This window comes from Cheilinus undulatus, linkage group 20 (genome assembly GCF_018320785.1).
Source record: "Cheilinus undulatus linkage group 20, ASM1832078v1, whole genome shotgun sequence".
Taxonomy (NCBI): domain Eukaryota; kingdom Metazoa; phylum Chordata; class Actinopteri; order Labriformes; family Labridae; genus Cheilinus; species Cheilinus undulatus.
The window spans coordinates 25,129,387-25,153,375 of NC_054884.1; the positions used below are offsets into that span (position 1 = coordinate 25,129,387).

The 23,989-nt window shown below is 39.7% G+C and overlaps 1 protein-coding gene across 1 annotated transcript in view; it reads left to right on the forward strand.

Moving 5' to 3' along the window:
• LOC121528821 (disintegrin and metalloproteinase domain-containing protein 12) overlaps nt 1-23,989 on the forward strand; it is a 144,066-nt gene that overhangs the window by 83,273 nt on the left and 36,804 nt on the right. The window contains exons 6-11 of the mRNA XM_041816428.1: nt 2,090-2,279; nt 10,239-10,304; nt 10,894-10,965; nt 11,336-11,505; nt 12,774-12,858; nt 14,654-14,802. Of these exons, the coding sequence (XP_041672362.1) occupies nt 2,090-2,279; nt 10,239-10,304; nt 10,894-10,965; nt 11,336-11,505; nt 12,774-12,858; nt 14,654-14,802 (732 nt within the window). The remainder of the gene's footprint in view (nt 1-2,089; nt 2,280-10,238; nt 10,305-10,893; nt 10,966-11,335; nt 11,506-12,773; nt 12,859-14,653; nt 14,803-23,989) is intronic.

Sequence of the window (23,989 nt, forward strand, 5' to 3'; positions counted from 1 at the left end):
GCAAAGTCAAGGCAGGAACTTGTATGTTTTAAGTAACTGGGACTGCTGGTTCAAATCCCATTGAATTGGACTCTATATGTCAGCTCTGTGATTGACTGGTGACAAACCTTTAACCTACTTCCTGCCTCGACAGTACCCTAGGCTGTGCCTACTCACCACATCCACCCTTTACTCTGCCCTAACGGTGTGGACTTTATTTCTTCAACACATTATTTTCTCATGCAAGGACATCCAGAGCACGACTGCCGTTGTGTCAATCCTACGTGCCTTACTTCACCCTGTTTTTGGCCCGAGCATGCCTTAAAGCTCTGCACGGTACTGTATATCTTAAATTAAAATGTTTACCTGGACTTGTCAGGCAAATGCTGCTTATATTTAGTGTAATGAGATATTTTGACTACAAATTTAGCCTACACTCCCTTTAAGACTTGAGCGTTTGCAGTAGAGTAAAGAGACTGCCTTAATATGTGAATAACAGGTTCCATTGCACTAACTTCAGCTAATGTGAGCTACAGAATAGACCCTGTTATTCTCCTTTCATAACCTAGAGATCTGACCACAGCTATTAGAGAGCTTTAAGTGTGCCACGACTTCTTTAGTATTTATTTTATTTCCCATGAAAAGTTTTATTGATAATGTAGATGCACAGACAATGTATTGGCCACTATGAATTGCAATCAATGAAAGAGATGTTTAAGGAGCTAATTTTATTTTCTTTGGAGATTTAATGGAAAGATAGAAGCCTGGGTCAATCTGGTCCACATATTCTATATTCTATCTATCTGTGAGACTTCTAGGTCATAACTCAGTCATGAAATGGTCTTACTTTGCCTTACCCCTGGTTTTGACTCTGCCCCAATCCTTAAAGCCATGGTTGTGTCTTGGGCCTGTCACAATCTTCTTTAGGTCCCGACTAGTCTTGGTAAAGTAGTCTTGACTCCATCACTAAAGCCTTGGTGCTATCATAACAGGTTTGAAACAAAGTCCCAGCTAAGTCCCAGGTCTTGGAAGAAGAGAGGTTTCCATGTAAAACTGATCATTACTGTTATCTCTTTTCTTTCAAGTCAAAGTTTAATGCTTAGATATTTAAGCTCTTATTAAAACCAATTGAAACAGTCACCAATGATGACTAAAGCTAGTGTCAGGGCTTAATACACAAGATTTATCCACCCATGTTGCCTCAGACAAAGTCATAAAGCTCAAGCCTACATATGTGAGGAAAAATATGTCAACAGACCAACAGGAGAAAATTCTGCCTCATAAGTAAAAGCAGGAAACACGCTGTATGCATTGTTGAAAAGCAGCAAACTTGACATATTATAAGGAATTCCTCAGTGAGGGATTTTGGTGTTGGAAGCACTCTGTTTGCAGATGTCAGACACGAATAATGATTGCACTAATATCATTGGAAGCCATGAGGAATGCCTTCACAAATCAGCCAAACGTCTACACCCTTTGCAGAGTGATTCTCGCCTGATAATGCGGCCCTCGCTGCTGACCTTGGACTTAATATTCATTTATTTGTTCCAGTTTTTCTGCAACCTGTCTGCTGGGTGACAGATTCACAGAGCTGTTTTGACAGAGAGAGAGCCACATATCGCATGGCTCAGTGAAACAAATTGATCTTGGTTTGGGTTGGCAGTGTCCAGGATTTTGAGATGAGTTCATGTGATTGTGAATATTGTGCAAGGGTTTATGAGAATCTCACAGTTACTCCAAACTCACTGCATGAGGATGTCATGCTGAATTAAAGAGGCCACTGTAAAAACAGGAGAAAGGTGGGGGAAGAGGAAACAAGCACCACATAAAGGCAAAAACAGAGATAGAATTACTCTTCAGTCTGAATTCCTGCCTTTCCATCATCAAATGTTAATTTTGGTTCAGCCGGTCTCATTTCACTGCATTATATTGATAGATATCTGCATCTTTTTTGGCTAACTGGCACACCACATACAAATCAGGATCACATGTGTTTCAAGAAAATCAAGATTCAAATTCTGCTTTTCTCGTTCAGTCTTTTATTCTGGGAAATAAACAAAAAAAGGGCCTCGATGGTGATATTTTCATGCACTTTTTTCTCTCCCTGCAGGGGTTTCATATCCCTGGAAGGCAAATCTTATGTACTGGAACCATCTGCGGACCACTCTGATGGGACTCACTGGATCTACACAGCTGAACACCTCAATTTTACTCCTGGCACCTGTGGCCATGATTACAACATTTCCTCTCCCATTGAACATGCAGACGGTAGCAGTCCATTCACAGCTTTCAGGACAAGGGTAAACTTCCTGCATTTTATCTCCTGATTAAAGCCAAATGTCTGATTACTTCATTTAAATGATAGAATCAAGATTTTTGTCTTTAGGAAGATAGTAAAAGGATGGACAAAGACAAGTAACCTTAGCTTGACTTGAACAGGAAAGCGGTGATTTACTGGCAGTACCATAGATTACAAGCAATCAAGCCTCTTTTGTTTATTATTTTAATAAATGATGTAAGTCGGCCTGTCCTAAGAGATATTCTTTATCACTCTGAGGTAGAACAGACAAAAAAGTAGTTGGAAAGCCTTTGATATGTTTAGTTTGAAGTCAAGTTCAGGTGTACAAGGCACAAAGCCTACGTCATGAAGCTTTTAAGTATGTTTAAAGCCTCTGTTAGGAGTTTTCAACCAGTCATGAAGCGGACTGAAATTGACATTGATGCCTTTTTTTGAACTACAAAAGCGAATAGGAGCATCAGCATAAAGACTGGCTTTGCCTATATACAAATTTCTAACACATCAACCACTGCCAGCAGTCAACTCAAACCCAAAGTTCCTTACCGGGGCTTTAAAGCCCAGTTTATGTTGTTGTCAATAAAGCCATCACCCAATACAGAAAGTTTTCAAACAACATTTAAGCCTGCTGATTGAACCATACCATATGATATGATATTTTTGTGCCTTTTAGAGAATTTTATGGGACTCTGAAACTAAATTTTAATTCTTTAATTTTCAACAACAAATGAGCATTCATTCCTGAAAACGTGATCTTAGTTTATCGATATTTTTAGTCATTTATAAAACAGGATTGAACACAAGCATGAACCAATTTTTATGTGTTTCATTCAACAATCAAACAAAACAGTTAAATACAAACATAAAGTCTCCATTTTTTAATGAAAATAAGCAAAAGAATAATAATCTTGTATCTTTATTTGAAGGCACCATAAAATGTATCACTGTCTGTTTTTCATATAAAACAATGGCATCCCATTTGAGTGTGACAGTAATGGATGGCAAGATAATGCTTCTTCTCTATGTGTGCTCAGTTCATTTAGTAATGAAATCATGTTTACTTCCTGCTACAGAAACAGGTGTTATGTTATTTCCATATTTTCACCCCGAGGCTCCTGTGAGGTTAATGCTTTTCACCACATTAATGCCAGGGTGAATTAGATTATTTAACATGCCTCTTTATTTTGCTCAACCTTGGACTGCTGAAACATGGTTGTTTTCTCAATTCTTTGGATTTTTACTCTCAAAGCACCTTTGCATAAATATCCTTTTAATCTAATTTTGCCCTTTGCTTCTGATTTTCTTCAGTGGAGAATTAAATGCTTAAGTCAGTGCACTTTAAGCACTTTCATGGGCTCCAAGATAATGTGAAGAAAAAGTCCATAATCTAGGTGGAAATACTTATTCTGACTCTGCCTTAATCTGTTTGCTCTAAAAATGTACATTTGTGATTTGAAGTGTGTAGAAAGCAGCATCAATGTAGAGCTGAAAGGCAGCATATATGCTCAGAATTTAAGATCATAGATTCAAGCAGATTGCATTGTAGAAACCCTACCCTCACTTTCACCTACGCTCTGAGGAGTAAATCATAAGGTTCATGGTCCCACTTTGGTCTCTATCCTCAGAGGGAATGGGGTTTTAGAGACGATGAGCCGTGATAAAAAGAAAACACACTCCAGAGATCTCTATCTGCCTCGTAAGGGGCGACAGGAATGGTTGAACACGTCTGATTTATCACAAAGAGGCAGAGATAGATGGTGTAAAAGATGAAGCAGATGTTCAAGGACCCAAAGATGAGAAAACACACGTACTATAAACATGAGGGACTTTCCATTTTCATTAAGCTTGTTTTTATTTTTGCAATTGTTAAATCATTTCATTAAGGGCATATTGGGATGGAGTGTTCTTCAGGGTGCAGGCCAAACATATGGCTGTCCTGGCTAAAACATACACTTCTTGGCATTGTTCGTTTTTATGCATTTATGAAGTAATATTTTTTTTTGTTTTTCTGATGTTTAACTTCTCATTTTGATTCCTGTTAATGATTATAATGTTGGCTTTAATTGCTAGTGTTGTTTTAAGTTTTTGAAGATTCTGCAGAAGTAAATCATATCCTGGCAACTGCAGAATTGAAGAGTTTCCGCATGGAAATTAAGAGTAAAAATGTTCATTTGAAGTATGGTTAACAGAATGTAACAGAAAATGAGTTTTTCATTATCTTCTAAAATGTTTTATCTGATCACAAAGTCCCCTTTGGTTGTGTAAAATACAACGTCACTCCTCCTCCTAACACAGCAAAAGATGTCAGGGATAGAAGGAAAAACATCTGAACTAAGTGAAGACAGATGCTCTTTATAAGGGAGGTGGTCAAACATGGTAATCCCACAGGTGATAAGCAAAAAATGAAAACAGTTATTTTCAGAAATTGTCACGTGTAACCGGTAGAGCGAGAGGTTCTGTTATGAGCAGAGCAAAGATGAACCAAAAAGTGAGAATTTTTTAAGTCTGGTTCGCAGTGGTACACCTCGGCTCTGCGGGGACGCCGAGGTGTGCTGCTGCCGCTTTGATAAGCCGTGATGTGCCCTGCTTGAGGGTCTAAAGATAAAGAGGCGTGTTGGCAGAGTGCTGCTGGATGATGAGAATCAGATGTGGTGGAGAAGAGGAGAGAGATATGATGGTTGGCTGACAGGCGCAGAAAATCATCTGCATTAATTAATCAAATGTTCCTAAAAACAAGAAACACAGGTGCCCAAACAACTGTTTATTAATGTGAACAGTGCATCTATGTCTCCTTCCATTCTATAAAAGTGAAGCCAAAATCCCCTCATAGCAGACACTGACATATGCAGTTTTATAACTAAGAAATGCACAGAGAAAAACAGTATAATTATGGACGCCATGCTGCTTTTGCTAACTGCAGCAAACATCAAACTTGGTGAATAAATGTCAGAGCAGACCCTCAGGTCACTTCAGTGCAGGACGTCAGATTTTTGTGCCACATTGTGCAGACACAGTTATAGAAAGCTCACTGACTCATCCATTGCGCTGCTGATCTCATAAGGAACAGTGTCTGTACCAGATTTATCAACAGGGCTATTAAACATGATTCAGAGTCTGAGTCTTTGGTCTCAGGCCTTTGGGCTGTGGATTGTCCAAGAAAAACAGTGTTAATGTAAACTATTGCACATACTTGAAATAAAAGTAGGTGGTTCATTTTTAAGCCTATTTTAGATGAATAATTTACAGTTAGTGATACAGGCAGAAGAAGTGAATTGATTTCAGACATCCCAGTTTAATTTAAGGCAACAGTGCCCCCAGATATGGCATCTTGAAGGCATTCCCTAAACAGGTGTGAAATTTCTTTTGTGATGAGAAGACTCTGATCTGACAATTATTTTAACCTGGATGAGGCCCTTTATTACCTAAAGTGCAGCCAGTCTGCAGGGGAAGCACCAAATATTTTGGCTTCACTCCTGGGTAGCGGTTGCTCTGTCAATCTTAATATACAGTCTAAACTTCCAGATGTCAAACTGCTCAGAACATGCAGTTATATTTCTGAGATTGCCTTGCTTTTCATGGTGGAAACTGCCTTTCTGAGCATGTGTAGAAAATGTATCAATCTACTGTACACACTGCTGGAAAAGCACCATGCTTTAGTGTATTTTAGAACTGCAGACAAAGGTTTTCTTTGAGAGTAACCCTGTGAATGTTGAAGAGAAAATCTAATTACAAAGCTCCATTTTTCAGTTTTCATTTGAAACACACCTGAGCCAGCTCCATTCACTTAACAAAGACTGTGAGATTGGCTTGAAAGCTCTGCGGCTCTTAAATTTTCCTCTACATTTAAATCATATGAGAAGCCAGCAGCAATGGTGTGTAAAAACATTATCTAAAGGACAAAAGAGGGAAAGTAGTTTTGCTCTTGAAGTTGAAGCTTAGTGGGAGTAAAAAGTACTTATATTAACATTTCTTTATAAATGACTACTGACTTTGGATAAAGAATCCAGTAAGAGAATCCAGTAAAGTAAAAAATTCCAAAACTTTAATGACAAAATGCATTTTCAAATGATGCTTGTTTTTGTTAGGAATAACATAAAAGTATCCGATACTGGGTGCCTGACTTCTTTTTTCATCAAAACAGGTATCAATACTGTTTGATGTTCATTAGAATCATATCTAAGATTAAAATTCTAGTACTTCAGTGCATTTTCCTTGTTTTTTTTTTTTTTAAGTATTAGTCTTACAGTCACAGAAAATGTTCCTCATTGAGTGTTATTGAACGCCATGTCCATGCACGTGTAAGTCTGTGTTTTCTCCAGTGGCCTCCCTGAGACTTGGTTATCACCATAGGGGGCATTTAGAGCTCACTTGCCCATCCTGGCTTATCTATGGAGAAGGCAGATAAGAGCAGAGAGGATCCAGACTGCCAGGCCAGCGAGGATAAAGAGGCTCAGGCTGAAAGCCGGCCATAGTATGGAGGCAGAACACTTAGCCAGCAGGATAGTATAGGATCTGAGTGTGAGTGGAAAGACTGAGATTGTTTGAGTGGGTGTATGTGTGTGCAGGTAAGGCTGACTTTAGCTCTTGTAAGTGAAAGTGAATTGATTCCCCCACACAGCGTGAGAGCAGCATCTGCCTCACAGAGAGGGGTCTGGTTTGTGATGGTCAGAAATATTGTGGAGATGTTAATAGCCCCAAGATGATGAATATTTGGTGATACAACTCTAGGGCTACCCTTATGTGGATTTTTTTAAATATGTGCAGTACGTGTTTGATGTCTGAATCCACAGAAATTGGCTATCTACTGCCAGCTGGCAGCAAAGCAAAGATACTAGATTATTTCAGGTTTCTTTAACACCTGAAAGTCAGAAGTTGGATGCAAGTCATGCAAGTTTTGCAGTAAACAAGGTAAAACAATGCAGTAACGCCAGTGTTCATTGATACACAGAACCAGGCTAATTAGCAATTGATGACAACAGTTAGGCTCACTAGGCTAGTTTGTGTCTTCCCGACCAGCACAGAATGATACTGTAAAGTCAAAATTTCCCTCAACTTCTTACCCAGATCAGGAGATCATAAGCTGCACTTTGTGATTTATTTAGTAAGGCTTAAGCTGTAAAGCACCGCTAATGATGAAGACTTTAAAAATCTGCTTATTGAGTATGTGTAATACCATGAGGTGGTTTGTGGAGCTGGTCCGAGGCACAGTTCATTTTAGATTAGATTCTTTCAGCCTTTCGTCTTTACTTGTTTATTTTTTAATCTATGTTGGAAGCTATATTCTGATCCTTTTGTCTGTTACTAGATGTGCCTTTATGGTTCCATGTCTTGTGTTATGTCTGGTGCTATTGTCTGTGAGTTGTGTTGAGCTATGTGTTTTCTCTGCACTTTGGCCTGTGGCAAATTTCCCCTCTGGGACAAAAAAAGTATATCTAATCCAATCTAATTTAATCATGTGGACTGGGGGCATGGTGTGTGGGAGTAGTGAACACAACTCTGCCCAAGTACAGGGTATTTCTCAGCAAATAGAGTTGTAAAGGCAACTCTAAACATCTTCTGTCTCTTCAGGAACCATCATATCTGTGCAGCAGAGACCTATTTATCTGCTGAGCTGGGCGGCAGATGTGGAAGAAGGATCGTTGCGTCTTAAAAATAATAAAATTCTCCATAGTAGACTGGAGGGTGGACTCCATCATCCACACAGAACATAAACAAATGACTCGAGTTGTTGCCAGGGTTGTCTCTTCATCTTTCTTCTTGGCTGACTTGCAGATCAACTACGTACATACCAACACCTATTGTACTGGACAGAATACATATGCAAGTGTGCTTTGGCATGTGTTACCAGTGTGAAAGCATACTAGCAGGGGAGAGGTAGGGGAGCAGTTAGGCTGGGCGCAGTACAAACATTAATGCCTAATGTAAAACTGCTGAAATTATATGAGGCCTATATCATGGTAGTTTTTTTGTCCCTCGCGGCAGGAAAGTTATATCACAGTATGTGATGGCATACTAAAGTCATATCTGAGCGTAAGATCACAGAAAAAGCTTTTAATAAGTCTCTCTGTGTTAATTTCTTTAGAAGTGAACCTGCAATTTAAAGTTTCATTCCTCTTTTGCTGAGGTGTATCAAGCTGCTTTTGGAAATGCTGTATTTCCCGATGCATTCACAATGACAGTATTCATGGAAAACAACAAATATGGACTTTAACTGTGAAGGATTTGTCGACAGTACCATGTTTATCATTGATTTAGCTTAGCTTACCAGTGAGTTTACACTACTTCAGAGTAGGGCCCAACTGATTAATCAGCTGGCCAGTTATAGATTAAAAAAATAATCGTTAATCGGCCAAATGTTGGCCAATAGACACTGTTGTTAACACTTGTATTTTCACTGATAAAGTGCGGGGACTATGACGCATTTTATCTAGACATGATGTCTATGTTCTATTATTTGTCCAGTAGGGGGCAGTCTGACTCCTTTCATGTCATGCTTCATATTTACCTCTTATAGCAGAGTGAACTAGAACCTTGAGCAGCTAGGCTAAGCTTTAAATTTGTTGAAGAGAACTGTTTGCCATTGTTGTAATTGTATTACTAGTTTGTGAAATAAACAATATCTCCATAAATTTCTTGCTTTAATTACACCTGCTTGTCCATGAGTCATGACGTGCCTTGTTGTGTCGGTCACGCTTATTTGTTTATGTTAGCAAGCTGAAGTTAGGATACCATAGCTTAACATTAGCCAGCTATAAACCAAGCCAGTAACAACATCTCTCCCATGAATTCTACGTTGATAAATGTATGACATTGTAAATGTTGTTGACACTGTCAGAGAGGTGATTCATTCCTCTTTATTGGGATTAGAGTGAGTGTTGCTGTTGTCATAAGAGTGTTGATAATATTTTGACCCTCTTTAATATGATGCTCCTTACATCCCCAAAACCAGCAATCTTTCAATATATCGGTTATCGGAATTTTTTGGCATTGCCCCCCAGAAATCCATATAGGCAAGCCCTACTACAGAGTCTACAGCTACTTCTCCTGCTTCATTTATTGCCACAACCTGCTTCTTCGAACCATCATAGACTTAAAACAAGCTAATCATCATCAACTTTCAAACAGTTGTTTAAACCATTGTAATACGAGTCGCTGCAGTGTGAGGCCCCTCATCTCCAGACAAGGGCAATCTCCATGCTTCATCATACAAAGACATTTTGGACAATGCTATGCTTCAAATTTTGTGGCAACAGTTTGGGGAAGGCCCTTTTGTATTCCAATGTGACTGTGCCCCAGTGCACAAAGCAAGGATTATAGACATGGTTTGATGAGTTTGGTGTGAAAGAACTTGACTGTCCTGTGCAGAGCCCTGACGTCAAACCCATCAAGAACCTTTAGGATGAACTGGAACAGAGATTGTGCGCCAGGCTATCTCATCCAACATCAGTGTCCAGCCTCATAAATGCTCAACCACAGCAGTTTTTGCAGAGTCACTGTAAAGTTTTCTCATAGTCCTAAAGTTTTTCAGGGAAAAGCATTGTGGGTAAGTATTTCATACTTTATGCTGCTTACAGTGCAGGCAGTATTGTCCAAAAAACGCTGATTTATTAGCTAATAAGCTGGTTCGTGTAGAGTGCTGTTATCAGAGGTCTGCATGACCTTAGCAGCTCTTATTGGGTCGGACATTGTGAAGTGAGGCTGATTGCTTTGTGCTGATTCGAGCTTCTGCAGCCGTTAGTGTGGAGTGTAGTTCAGGTGAAAAGCCTTATTGAGTGGGGACCTGCTAAATTTAGGCTGCCCTTTCCAGAAAGCTGCAGTTAAGTGTCTCCTTCTAATGTTCCTTTTTTCTGTCTCCTCTTCATCATCTCCACCCTTTTTTCCTTCCCCTATTTCTTCCCTTACTGTCTCTTTTTTTTCTCCTTTACACCCACCTTCTCCTTGCCTTTTTCGCTCACCCATGCAGCACAAACGCCATGTCCAGACGACGACCAAGTACGTGGAGCTGATCATCGTGGCTGACAACAGAGAGGTAGGCGGAGGTCACGCAGTCTTGACCTTTTCTGAATCCTGCAGGAAAAAACAGGCTTAGAGGTTGTGCTTTTTGCTCCTCCATACCCCTTGAGACAAAGATAAGATGACTCTGCCTTGTTTTCGCCTCTGACATTTCCACTTACTCATCTGTTCAGCTCCTGCTACAACCCTCTGCATACATCATTTGACCACTTGACTCACAAATGAGATGCTTTCATTTTTTTGAGCTTTGAATCATCTCAAGCCTTCAGATCTTGCAGAAGGCAAAAAGAAGAAAGTGTTTCATGTTGAAATGAGACATATAGGTCAACGCCACATGAATAAATGCTGGATGTATAGTAATACAAGGTGGCTGAGGTTATCTCTTTAGCCTAAGCTCCACTGAAGAGCTCTTTGATGATAGCTAGCGCAGCAGAAGCACCACAGGAATTAACATGCTGGCTCCGGGACACCCCTGCGGAGACATTTGTAGAGCTGACACAGTGCTATTAAGTCCCAAATAATGTCTTTGATGATAACAAACATTCAAGAGGGGATGGATCACCTCTATTTCTCCTTGCTTTATTCTTTCTGCTGCTGTTGTTCAGTTTCAGAAGCAAGGAAAGGACATGGAGAAGGTCAAGCAGCGGCTGGCTGAGATCGCCAATTACGTGGACAAGGTAACAATCAAATCAACAAACGGATTGTCATATAGGAATGTGATTTATTGGAGGTCACATCAAGCTTGGAGAGACTTAACTGCCCTGTGAGCAGAGGCTGATTGGATTATAAATGGATGATCAATTCCATAACTGGGCAGAGAAATCTTGTGGAAAGCTGGGTAATAAAACGTGCAGCAGGTGGCGGTTTAATAACCCAAGAGCAAAAAATGATTTATTCATAGAAAAGTCCTATGTTGATTAATGTTAAGTGATTTCTTTAGAGGAATTATTATATAGGAGTTGTGTTTTAGATAGGTAATATAAAGGGAATAAAGTAACAGAAATCATATGCCTGCAACCTGACTCTGTTTCCTCCTCTCTCTTGCAGTTCTACAGGGCCCTGAATATCCGTGTAGCCCTTGTGGGCCTGGAGGTGTGGAGTGACGTGGACAAATGTCCCGTCACTCAGGACCCTTTTACTACCCTGCATGAGTTCCTCGACTGGAGGAAGGTCAAGTTGCTGCCTCAGAAGCCGCACGACAACGCCCAGCTAATCAGGTAGATCTGCTCTCGTAGTGTATCAAACTACATGCCACTGTTTGAAGGTAAAACTCTGGAAGGAGAGCACAAAATAAGAAAATTACTTGGAAATGTATAACTTTCTGAGCACAATGAAATCTGATATTTTGTTGTGGAAATGCTATTTCCTGTTCTTTCGAGCTACCCTGCAGTGAGGATAACCACCAAACACAGCTCTGTTTGAGCGAAACAAATTTAATTTCCTACTTCATAAAACATTTGCAAAACCTTTTAAGGTCAGTCTTAGGTACTAGCACACTGGGAAGGCCTAATAGTATGAAACAAAAAGATGACAAATGCTAAAAAAATGCTTAACAATGTTTGCCTCTCCAACAAATAATTTATTCTGATTATGGTGGTGCATAATCATGAATATCAACTGATGATAAATATCAAAAGTAAAACATTTCTGGGCAATTTAACCCTTTAAATGTTAGTTTGAGTCCAAAACCCTGATGTTTGTAATGTTAAAAACACAATAAATATACTTTATATTTATATTTTTATATACTACATGCAAATTGGATTTCCTTGAAGGGGACTAACCCTGCCTTGCAGGCCTGCCTACAGCATTAACTAGGCCACTGAAAGACCGAGCATATGGGCACTCCCAAGCTGTGATTTTTTTTTGCAAATATCAGTCGTTTGTTTTGGATCAGTAGCGGTGGTTCTTATATTTAAATTTAAATTTAAACCAATGTCAAAACTATATTCCAATATTCTTTTCCAACAAGCAGACAGTGCTGCATGTATTTGTTAGATTGAAGATTGTACTACCTATATTTGTAAAGAAAATAAGGAAAAAGGACTATGCTGTATTTCTACTATCACAGGTTTTAAATATATCTATTCATGAATTCTGTTCAATTTCATGTCTTTAGAAAAAGTAGTAAATTGTATAAAATTACACCTGGATCCCAGTATTATCAAAAAAATTGTATAGGGAGTTAAATATGTTCTTTTAGATTTATTTTGTGAAGAGATTTATGCCTTTATTTAGATGGAAAGAATTTGATATTTGAGAGCTAGAGAGTGGGGAAAACATGTGGGAAAAGGATAGACCTGTGTTGGACACTTTGAGGACAACAGCCTCTGTACATGGTGCTGACTGTATTCTTACACCCTAGTCTGCAGTCATTTGAACTATGGTGCAATTGTTGGACAAAAACTAACTTTTGGAGTTTACTTTGATGGTAAAATGCCATGTTACACAGATGATGTGATGATCTCTTTTTCTCCCCCTCTAGTGGGGTGTACTTCCAGGGCACCACCATTGGTATGGCACCTATCATGAGCATGTGCACAGCAGAACAGTCAGGAGGAATCGTTATGGTATGTCAACCTTTAAAAATCACCAATTTGTTCCAACTTCAAGCACTGGAGAACAAAAGAAATATTTCTTTAAATTCCAGAAAGGAGACCAGACGTAATCTGTCATCTTTTTCTTCCTGTTTCTCTCCCCCACTCTCCGCTTTGGTCCCCACCCCCCTACCCCACTTGTCTGACATAATACTCTCATATTTCTCCCCTGGGTCTTTCCTGTAAGGGTTGAGCTAAGGATTCCAGAGTTGATATTAACGTCAAGGCGCACACATCATTGAGTCTTTTTCCAGGAAAGCTTCGGGCATGCATGGTACTCTACGTTTAGTACAGATATGTGAGAATGTGTATGTGGAAACTTTTACTTCTTAATGAGGTGCAACAAATGAGTGAATTTAAGGTTTAACCACATATTGAAGTATGTCGTAAATGATCACCCATTACAGAACTGCAACTTGACACAATGTGCAAAAGTCATGTTGAATTAGCACAATCTAATATTATAAAAATACTCTGTGTGGCAGACTCTCTTGTGGCCAGGCTGGCTGGTAGAGAGGTTTGCAGCCAGTTCCCAGATGGTTCTTCACTCTTGTCCAACCAGATGGTAAAGCTGGGACTCTGTCGTTATGATAAAACTCTACATACATGCATACATCAGGTCAGAGACATAAAAGATTAGTCTCAGACCACAGAATCTTCTGTTGTCTCAGTACCTTTGAACTCATTAGCTAACTTCCCCTATGGGTTCCATTGTTATTTTTCTAGGCAGTTAAATCCTAAACATCCATTCTCAAACCATCTGGGATCTCCATTTACCAGCCCCGAATGCTACATTAATTTCATTGGTGTGGTGAAACAGAACACAGACAGTGGCATGAATCACCCTCTGTAGCGTTTGTGGCCTGACAAGATGTCCGAGTGTTAACCAACAACAGATTCAGAGGGTTTATTTCTGCATGAATCCACCATGCTCAAGTTGGATCCTGTCGTGTGTGGACAGCTGATGACCATTTACTTCCAGGAAGCCTCCTGCAGAGCAGTTCATCTGTGAGGGCTGGACGTGCATAGGGCTTGTGAATAATGCACGGTGACAGAGGACTGTGGAGGCAAGATGCTCTGACGCACAGATGTGCATCCGTGAAGAGATGATAGATGCTGCTCCTGCAGATACATTATTTATCCGGCGTCTTCATGTGTTCGTGTTTTACACACTTGGCAAGGAATCTCGGCACCTGAGTGTCACTAACAGTGCATCCAAATTGTTCCTCATGCTTTCTGTTTGGAGTTTTTTCTCCGTCCGTCAATTCATTTTTCAATTTGTGTTGATGAAGCGGCACATCTGGCCCCGTCAAAACTAGCTGTTGAGGCTGAAGGTGACAGCCCGCGGAATGCTGTTTTATTTCTTACTTTAGCGCCACAGCGTCAAGCAGAAGAAACTCCATAATGAGATCCAACAGCATCGTTTGTCTGTATTAGTAATTACACTCACTGGTTTTGAGTGATGTTTTTTTCCAGTGGGTCCTGTGGGAAACAATAATTTGGCCTGCATTAAGTTTTTTATTATTTGTTATTTTCTTTGGAAAATGTTTCCAGAAAAGTCTGTTTTTGATTAACTTTTGTTTGCTGCAGCAGAATTGTAAACTGAGCAAATTTTTACTGTGGGATTTTTCTTGTAGCCTCATCATAATGTCTGGCCTAGAAATATGCTTGATGAATCACACGCTTTCATTAAAGAGCTTTTAGATTAAGTATTCTTGTAATGAAATAGCATTTTCTTTCTGCATGATTGATGTTTTTTTTTCTGTAGGACCACTCGGACAACCCTCTGGGTGCTGCAGTCACTCTGGCCCATGAGCTCGGACACAACTTTGGAATGAACCACGACACGCCAGAGAGGGGGTGTGGCTGCAGGGTCACAGTGGATCGTGGAGGCTGCATTATGACTCCCTCCACAGGGTGAGTCACATTTTCTCTCTGGACAATTAAAAGTCAATCGATCTTGAAGCTGGCTGCAATATTCAGGGTGGTGTGAGTTTTATTTCAGCTTTATTTCTCTTTTCAAGCACTCAAGGGTCACCTTTTGTTTAGCTTGACAAAAACCATGTGAAATGTATCATCCTGCTGTCATTAATTGCATAAATTTAGCACATAAAATGCTGATAGCGATCATAAGTAAACATTCATCCACATGCTCTCTATTTGTAACTCGTTTTCTGTCGAGCAGTGAGCAGAATAAAGCTGTTCAGTTTAAGGCAGAATCAACAGCTGTACTAACGCTCTGAGGCAACATGACTCATTCTGAAGAGGGAGCAGCACTGATGCATAGCCAAGAACTGTGCAATTATACCTATCCTGAAATAATCTACAATGTACTTTTAAAAGTGCAGGAACTGTCTGTTGCTTCAGTGACGCATGTAAAAAAATTGAGTGCTGATGACAGGTTTATCACCTGTGAAAAGAAAAATAAGTCTATCTAACTGTATCGTCCTTAGCAGTATATTGGTAGAGGTGTAGATTAGCTGCTTACTTTTTTCGTTTTTTCTAACTGATTTTATTAATTAATCATGGCAATATGATTTGGCTTTTTGACAAAAAACTCTTTAATGTCATCATACAATATTTACCTGTCTTAATCAGTGCAGTTTGTATCTGTTAGTCAAATGAGCTCTTATCCTGGTTAAAATTCATCCAAGTGAATGAAATTCTCTGGTTTTAGGTGACCCTGTAGCTCAGATAGAGATGGAGCAGCAAAATCATTCAAAATACTATTAGGGAAAGCGTTCATAGTGAGTCCTTGAGACCAAAAGTGACACCTGCTCACAGTTTTATGAGTCAGCAGAGAACATTTTGACACGACAGTGCATGTAAAAATGGTCCTCCTAGTTCATTTCAAAAGATACACTAGTGATCCATCTTTATGTGGTATAAGGAAGACAAACTAGATGCAATGATGTGTGCTGAATCCTAACTCGAGACAAATGGCAAAGCAGCATAGTATACTGAGTCCAACACTTTCAGTGAGGATGAGGTAGCTTACGTATAAAGAATATCACTGCAATCGATCACTGATAGAGCCATTGCTGGAGTAAGTTTGTTCCTTGTTGGAATAGAAAAACAGGATTTGTCTGGGTAGCTTTTTGTCACAGAGAGCTGGAAGGCAACAATAGCTTAGGACAGAGGCAGCTACCATTGGACACTAGTGGCATTTTATCATCCATCTCTTCACAACTATACATCACCTCACAACTGCAGAAAAACATCATTTTAAACTGACATTTTTTGTCACTTTCGACCCTTATACATCACTAGGGATAGCACTTAAATCACTAAACGTTAGAAAAGTAGCTGCAAGAACTTCACTTATGCTTCATTATATCTACAGGAGTGGACACGAAACATCTGCCAGAATGAAAATGTACAAAAGCATGGATTTGTGATGCATTTGCGTTAATAATGCTGTTGTTTTCATAGTGAACGGCAAGGAATGCAAGGAGAGCTGTACTTTCCCACCAATTGGCAATTCCATAAGTTTGTGGCGTTATGTGAAAGCTCTCTTTAGGGACGCAGACAGCCTAGTGATGAAGTCGCTTCCCATGTATGGAAGTTGGTCTTTTGAGCAGATGGTTTGGTTTCAAGTTTGACCTCTGGCTCCTTCCTGATGTGTTGCTCCCTACTCTCTACCCCTGATTTTTAACCCTGTCAACTGTCCTGTTCTCTCAAACATTGGGCAATGAATAATAATGAATAATAATCTTTTTAAAAAAGAGTGAACCTGTATTTTTTGTTATAGACTCGATATACTTATTAAATGATGAATTTTCTTCTGCACTGTTGGACTGAACAATTGAAGATTGTTTAAAAAAAGAGATGTATTAACTTAAAAATCAAAAACAGCTATTTCAGCTCTTTTTTCTGCCTTGATAGAACACTTTTAGTTTTTAGTAAACAGTACTTAACAAGTTTAAGTATTTTTTGTAAATGTACTCAAATTGTTTGACAATCATCCCTTAATCCAGTGGTTCCCAAAGTGGGCCGTGGTTATGATTGTTGTTACTGCTACAAAGGTTTAACAAGTTTTAATGTGGTAATAAATTCTGAAAAGAAAAGAATTTGTTTGCAAATATTTTGACTGACAGTTTACATATTTTTACATGTTGATATGTATGGTGAGGGGTGGGGGGGCCTGATGATATTTTTATCTTTCAAAAGGGAGCCTGACAGGTAAAGCTTGGAAACCACTGTCTTAATCTATAGTTTTGCCAGATGCCTTTCAGCATTAGACACTTTTGTACCACGAGTGAAGTTACTGACTCAGTAAGACAAGTCCCAACTGAATGTTGAAGATTAAAGTAAGGGAAAATTGCATTGGATGAAACACATACTGGTGCATCTCAGAAAATTAGAATATCATGAAAAAGTTCAATATTTTTTGTCACTCTTTTCTCAAAGTGAAACCCATATATTATATCAACTTGTTACACATAGAGTAAAATATTTCAGACCTTTATTTCTTTAAATGTTGATGATTATGACTTACAGATTAGAAAACCCAAAATACAGTGTCTCTAAAAATTAGAATATTACATAGGATCAATAAAAAAGGATGTTTTACACAGAAATGTCAGGCTTCTGAAAAGTATGTTGATTTCTGTGCACTCAATACTCGGTTGGGCCTCCTTTTGTATGAATTACTGCATCAATACGGCGTGGCATGGAGGTGATCAGCCTGTGGCACTGCTCAGGCATAATGGAAGCCCAGGTTGCTTTGATAGTGGCCTTCAGGTCATCTGCGTTGTTGGGTTTGGTGTCTCTCATCTTTCTCTTGACAATACCCCATAGATTCTCTATGGGGTACAGGTCAGGCCAGTTTGCCTCCAGACTCTGGGACCTAGAAGAGTGGAAAGGCACAGAATCCACGTTGCTTGAAGTCCAGTGTGATGTTTCCACAGTCAGTGATGATTTGACTGCCATGGCATCTGCTGGTGTTGGCCCACTGTGTTCTCTGAAGTTCACAGTCAACCCAGCCATCTACCAGGACATTTTAGAGCACTTCATGATTCCTTCTGCTGACAAGCTTTATGGAGATGCTGATTTCATTTTCCAGCAGGACTTGGCACCTGTCCACACTGCCAAAGGTACCAAAAGCTGGTTCAATGACCATGGTGTTAATGTGCTTGATTGGCCAGCAAACTGGCCTGACCTGAACACCATAGAGAATTTATGAGGCATTGTCAAGAGGAAGATGAGAGGCACCAGACCCAACAATGCAGATGACCTGAAGGCCACTATCAAAGCAACCTGGGCTTCCGTTACACCTGAGCAGTGCCACAGGCTGATTGCCTCCATGCCACGCTGCATTGATGCAGAAATTCATGCAAAAGGAGGCCCAACCAAGTATTGAAGGCATATAGATCAACGTACTTTTCAGAAGCCTAACATTTCTGTTTAAAACATCCTTTTTTAATTGATCTTATGTAATATTCTGTTTTTAAAAAAGAAAAAAAAAACACTGTGTTTTGGGTTTTCTTATCTGTAAGTCATAATCATCAACATTTCAAGACATAAAGGCTTGAAATATTTTACTCTATGTGTAACAAGTCTATACAACATATGGATTTCACTTTGAGAAAAGAGTGACAAAAAACATCGAACTTTTTCATGATATTCTAATTTTTTGAGATGTACCTGTATAGCATAAAATGGCTAAGTACTTGCTATTTAACAACTACTTTTTTTTTCAGTCGGTATTACTTTAAATTCTAACCTATTTATGTGCCTGCAATACTTTAAGTTTTATCAACTCGTTGGTAACCTGACACACCAGATGGATTTGTTTCCCACATCCATCTGGTAAACCTCTCATGGACAGCATTTGGGAAAGGGAGACCCTTTGAAAAAAACTCAGAGGGTGATTAGATGAACATTCTGTCTGTCACATCTTTACAGGCCAATCAGAGCAACAAAACACATGACATCATAGCTGCTACTGAGGAGTAAACTCCATAGAAAACTGCATAACGTGAACACAAAAAAACAACTCAGTGCTGTTCTTTGTTCTTCTTTTAACAAAGAATTAACGTCAAGTTCTGATAAAACTGGGGTTATAGCAGCATTCTAACTGCTGATTGGTCCTGTCACCTTCTAGCTGGGCCCAAACGGCTCAGATGGGGGCTTTGCAAGATGGATTCGCCAGTGAGAAACACAGAAATGTGCAAGTCCATCTGCTTTGCAAGGTTAACTTGTTGGGGATTACAGTGTAAATTCATTCAACTTCAGACATACTCAATTTATTTCCACTACTCAAAAACTCTGACGTATTCAATTACAACACATATTGAATATCAACTTGTTCAGTTTGACAGTGTAGAAAAATCCAGAGCATGTTCAGCAGTTCTCTTTAACTTTGAAAAGCAAGTCATTATAGCTCTGACTATGGGTTGTAATTTTCTAACATCTTATCTTAGACCGAGCAGAAGGAAGGGATCGTCAGGGTCGAATCACTCCAAACTAGTCAAAACCCAAGGTTTATTGGTCTGTGAGAGCCTCAGATTAGTGTTTATGCTGGAATCATCCATTTGTATTTGGTTTGGGTGAGATCCATGAAAAACAGGGTAACGTTATTCTTGATTATAGGCACATAAAACAGCACAGAAGTAGAGTGAAGATTTATAAATAACTCTGACTGAGGGTAACTCTGGATAAGGATTTTGTCCTAAAATTGGCAACAAGACAAACACATAAAAAGGGTTGGAAATACGGGCCTTCATCTTCTTTCTTCTCTGTCAGTTCACGTCGCTCTGTTCTTTTTTACTCACAACCAGTTAAAGTGATTCTATTCTCTGACACATATGCAACTTTAATGTAGGAAAATCTCTCTCTGCTGGTCTGATAAATAGTTAAATACATTTGAAAACTGTCTATTATGTGGAGTTAATGTATAGAAATGTATCCTTTTCCTTGTTGAAGCTCTAAATCTGAAGTCATATATAGTGGTGTAACAGTAAAGTTTGTAGATAATTGAAATAAGGCATGAATATTTAGACTTTTGTTCTGCCATCTTCAGGGACTGTGCTTTTTTCATTCAGGCTGACAAAAGAAAGTCCTTGTTTTCTTAATAATCCCATCTATGGCTCTAAAATGCTCCAAGTCACTGTTCCACTATTTAATCCAGGATTACAGAAGCAATACATTTGAGAAAGGATGTTTAGGAACTCTGTATTCCCTCATCCTGCTTCCCTGCTTAATTCCAGGTCAGAATCATACGCTGCCTGAGGCGGCACTACATCTCCCATGGGTCCGGCTCAAACCCCACGCAGTTCCACGCTTTCAAATGCCATGTGGCCACGCAAATGGGCTCTGCTGCAATCACCTGAATGTTGTTCGTCACCCAGCGGCTACAGTTATTTGTTTACTGCATTCAGTGCCATGTTTTTCTAGGCAAAGCACCAGCTCTTTTCAAAGCACAATGTGATTATACAGAATGCCTCCTCACAAGGCCAGGACTGGTTGAGTACAAAGCCCCAATGATTGCCAGTCCCTGCTCTCAGTAATTGAAAGTACTTGCTAAACTCGCCCACACTTTGACACAGAGAAGTGCCTTGTGTTTTTAAATTTGTCCGTCATGTTGCTTAAATGGAGCAAAGGAAAGCCGTCATTGTCACTCTTATGTACAGACAAAACCCCATCAAGCTCTCCTGGCTTTGCTCTAGCTCCAGGAATTGAGCAGAGAAGATAATAAGATCCAGTTCATCATTATTATACTGGATTTCGAGGGGTTATGGGGTGGTGTTTAGGGCAGTAAAACCACATGCTGTCCCAGTGCCAGCTGCACATCTGCACCGAGCGCTGCTTGTTTCCTGTTCACATTGGTCATGGCCAATTGTCGCATCCCCCTCTCCATCCATCTTTCCATCCTTCCATTAGCGATTAATGAGAACAGGCTGGTGTCTCTCATCCTTGGAGATTTTGGGGCCTTAAAACACACTCTCAGGAACACACACATAACAGCCAAGCTGCTGCTGGAAGCTCACAGACCAGGGTGAAAATAGTCGTGATAGATCCAATCCTAGTGATTCCCTACTCTGTCCTTATCTCCCCAGTTTTTTATGCTCCGTTTTGGTTTGATTGTCTCTTTTTTAAAGGACAGTTTGGTATTATTTAAGTTAATGTACTTGGTAATGGTTGCTTTATCAGCCACAGGAGATTACAGCCCATAATGCCCCTTTAGGACGAATTTGCTGAGAGCACAGTCAAGGAAGCTAGGCTGCACAGCGCTACCAACAGATTTAGCTCCTTTTAGATGAATATGAACAAAAAAATCAATAAGTCTTTAGTGTACATCATACAGGAAAATGTTGAAGTTTGCATTTTTATATGATGCAACAAATAGTCTACATATTCTTTCGCCTCACTGCATTGTTATCCTCTGACCAGCTAGTTGGGTCACAGAGCTCTACCAGTTACTGGAACCTCCATTGTGTTTTCAACATTCTCTTATTTACTGAAAATGTTATGTAACAGGTATTCTTGGATTTTAAAAAATATAATCAGTAGATGGAGTAACGTGACCAACAATAGGAATATCATCCAGTGATATGATTATGTATTCTACAGCTGACATGGTACAGCAATTGGAAAGTTTGTATGGCTAGTTATGGAGTAACTAACCAACATATCAGGCCAGCAGTGATGTATAATTATCAGCCATTAAAAGAATAAAGTCAAAGCCATTAACTTATTCTGATAATGATCTATTCTGCTCTTCTGGTACGGGGCAGATTTCCTAATTTACCGGTGGAAAGTTGAAAAAAATCAATAAAACACTGGTGTTCAGTAAGGCAGGGAACTCTGGATGGGGAGTGATGCAGACTGCAGGTGCGTGTAAGACACTAGCCCTGGTTGAGAAATGCCCTAAAGTAGTTTTGTAACTAAATCCTACTCGTGATAGCAGTAGCCCCCATGGTTTTGTGGGCATGGGCTAACAGTTTACACCCCTTGCCCCACCAGGTAACTTGGGATCTCACTTGCTCACAGGTTTCCACTGAGGTTTCTCCACTCTGTCTTTTGGCCTGCTGAGTCAAATCGTCAGTGTTAATTCAACTTCCATATAGTGTTAATTTCATCGACTAAAACTGTGACTAAAAGTTCGTTGACAGCATTTTTTCCACGAGAAAAACTAGACTAAGACTAAGCAAAAATAGATCTTTGATGACTAAAACTGACTTTAAAGTACATTAGGTTTTCGGAAGGATGATTAAAACTAGACTAAAATGTAATTTAGATGTGTTTGACACTCAAAATCCATGATATTTTTCTCCACTGTGGGCAAATCTGTCAAAATCCAATCCATCTGTATCTTTTCAGCCTCGTTGACTGAAACCATAAAAGGTGGAAATGACTTGAATTTGAAACTAAAAAAAGCACTTAATCTTAAAGACTTAGACTGAGACTAAAATTAAAAATAGCTGTCAAAATTTACTTTGCTTCCATAGTGTTAATTTTAACACTTTTTCTGAGTTTACATAATTCTCATGGGTTCTGAGTGAAATTTACACTTAGGAAAGTGTTATTCTCTGTTATAGGATTGATTTTTAACACTCACAGCTCTGTTTTTTACACATTAAAGTGTACTTCTAACACAACATTGTGTAATTTTCTTTCACTTTGGGTGTTAATTTGCAGCATTCCTAATCTAGTGTATACATTACAAGGCCATTGCCACCATGTTCTGCACATCTTTGGCAACGTAGGGTGTCTTCTTACAAGGATGAAACCATGCACACCACCCATTTCTTTCAATTATCTTTACAGCTGGGAGGTCACCAACTCAGTGGACAAAAGTGTAGGTCAACAAAAACAACAATAATCCACCAGAAACATGAGCAAAGGCATCCTAAAAGTTACCACTGTACAACAGGCAACATCTAAACACAACTAAAAACATAAAACATAGCAAAAAGTAAGGAAATTTCGGTTTGGTACATTATTTCTTTGTTGTAACAATGCTTCTTGGCAAAAAAAAATTATACCGTTGGAAAGCCTGTTTATTACCCTTTTAAATGATGTTACATTTGTAAGGAACATGTATTTGTGGGATGAGCAGCAGAACTGAGTATGTGGGTTGCACCCATGAAAAATGTGCCAAATCTTCTCTGCCAATGCCAAACAGCTTATTCTGCCATTGACTCTTGTTTGGTGTTTGGTGGATTGGATGATTGAAGTTTGAAGAAACAAGACATATTGACAATTTAACAATTTAACAATTTAACAAACAGGAGCCTCAGTAGCGTGTGGAAGAACCACACACAGCCACAGCAGCCTGGCTACTCCTCCTCCTCATGCTGGTCACCAGCCTGGTCACACACTGCTGTGGGATGGCATCCCATTCTTCAACCAGCATTTGTTGCAAGTCAGCCAGTATGGTTGTGTTGGTCACTCTGGCACGAACAGCATGCCCAAGCTGGTCCCACAGGTGTTCAATGGGGTTAAGGTCAGGACTGCTGGCAGGCCATTCCATCCTCTCCACTTCCAAATTCTGGAGGTAGTCTCTAATAAACCCCGCTCTGTGGGGGCGAGTGTTGTCATCTTGGAGGATAGAGTCCTTGCTGACAGGGCGAGAAAACAGTCTTCTTGGGGTGTTGTCTTCTTGGGACACCCACTTTGCTGCCTGTTTCGGACATTCCCCGTTATATGGAACTTGGCCTTCAGTTTGGAGATGGTACTAGGGTTCACTCCAAACAATGCCGCAACTTGGTTTTGCTGAACACCAGCTTGAAGTTGCCCAACCGATGGGCCCTATCCAGATCAGTCCAATGTGGCTTCTTGAAGCAGACATCTACTAACCACTGTAGTAGGGCCCATGCTTGAAGGTCCTGCCAATCAGGCACCTGATTGGCCGCACCGGGGGGTACCAGTAGCTCAAAACAAGAGTCAATAGCAACAGCAAAATAAGCTGTTTAGCATTGGCAGAGAAGATTTGGCACATGGGCGCAACCCACATACTCAGCTCTGCTGCTCATCCCAAAAATGCATGTTCCTTACAAATGTAACATCATTTAAAAGGGTAATAAACAGGCTTTCCAACGGTATAACATTTATTACTAAGAAGCATTGTTACAACAAAGAAATAATCTATCAAACACAA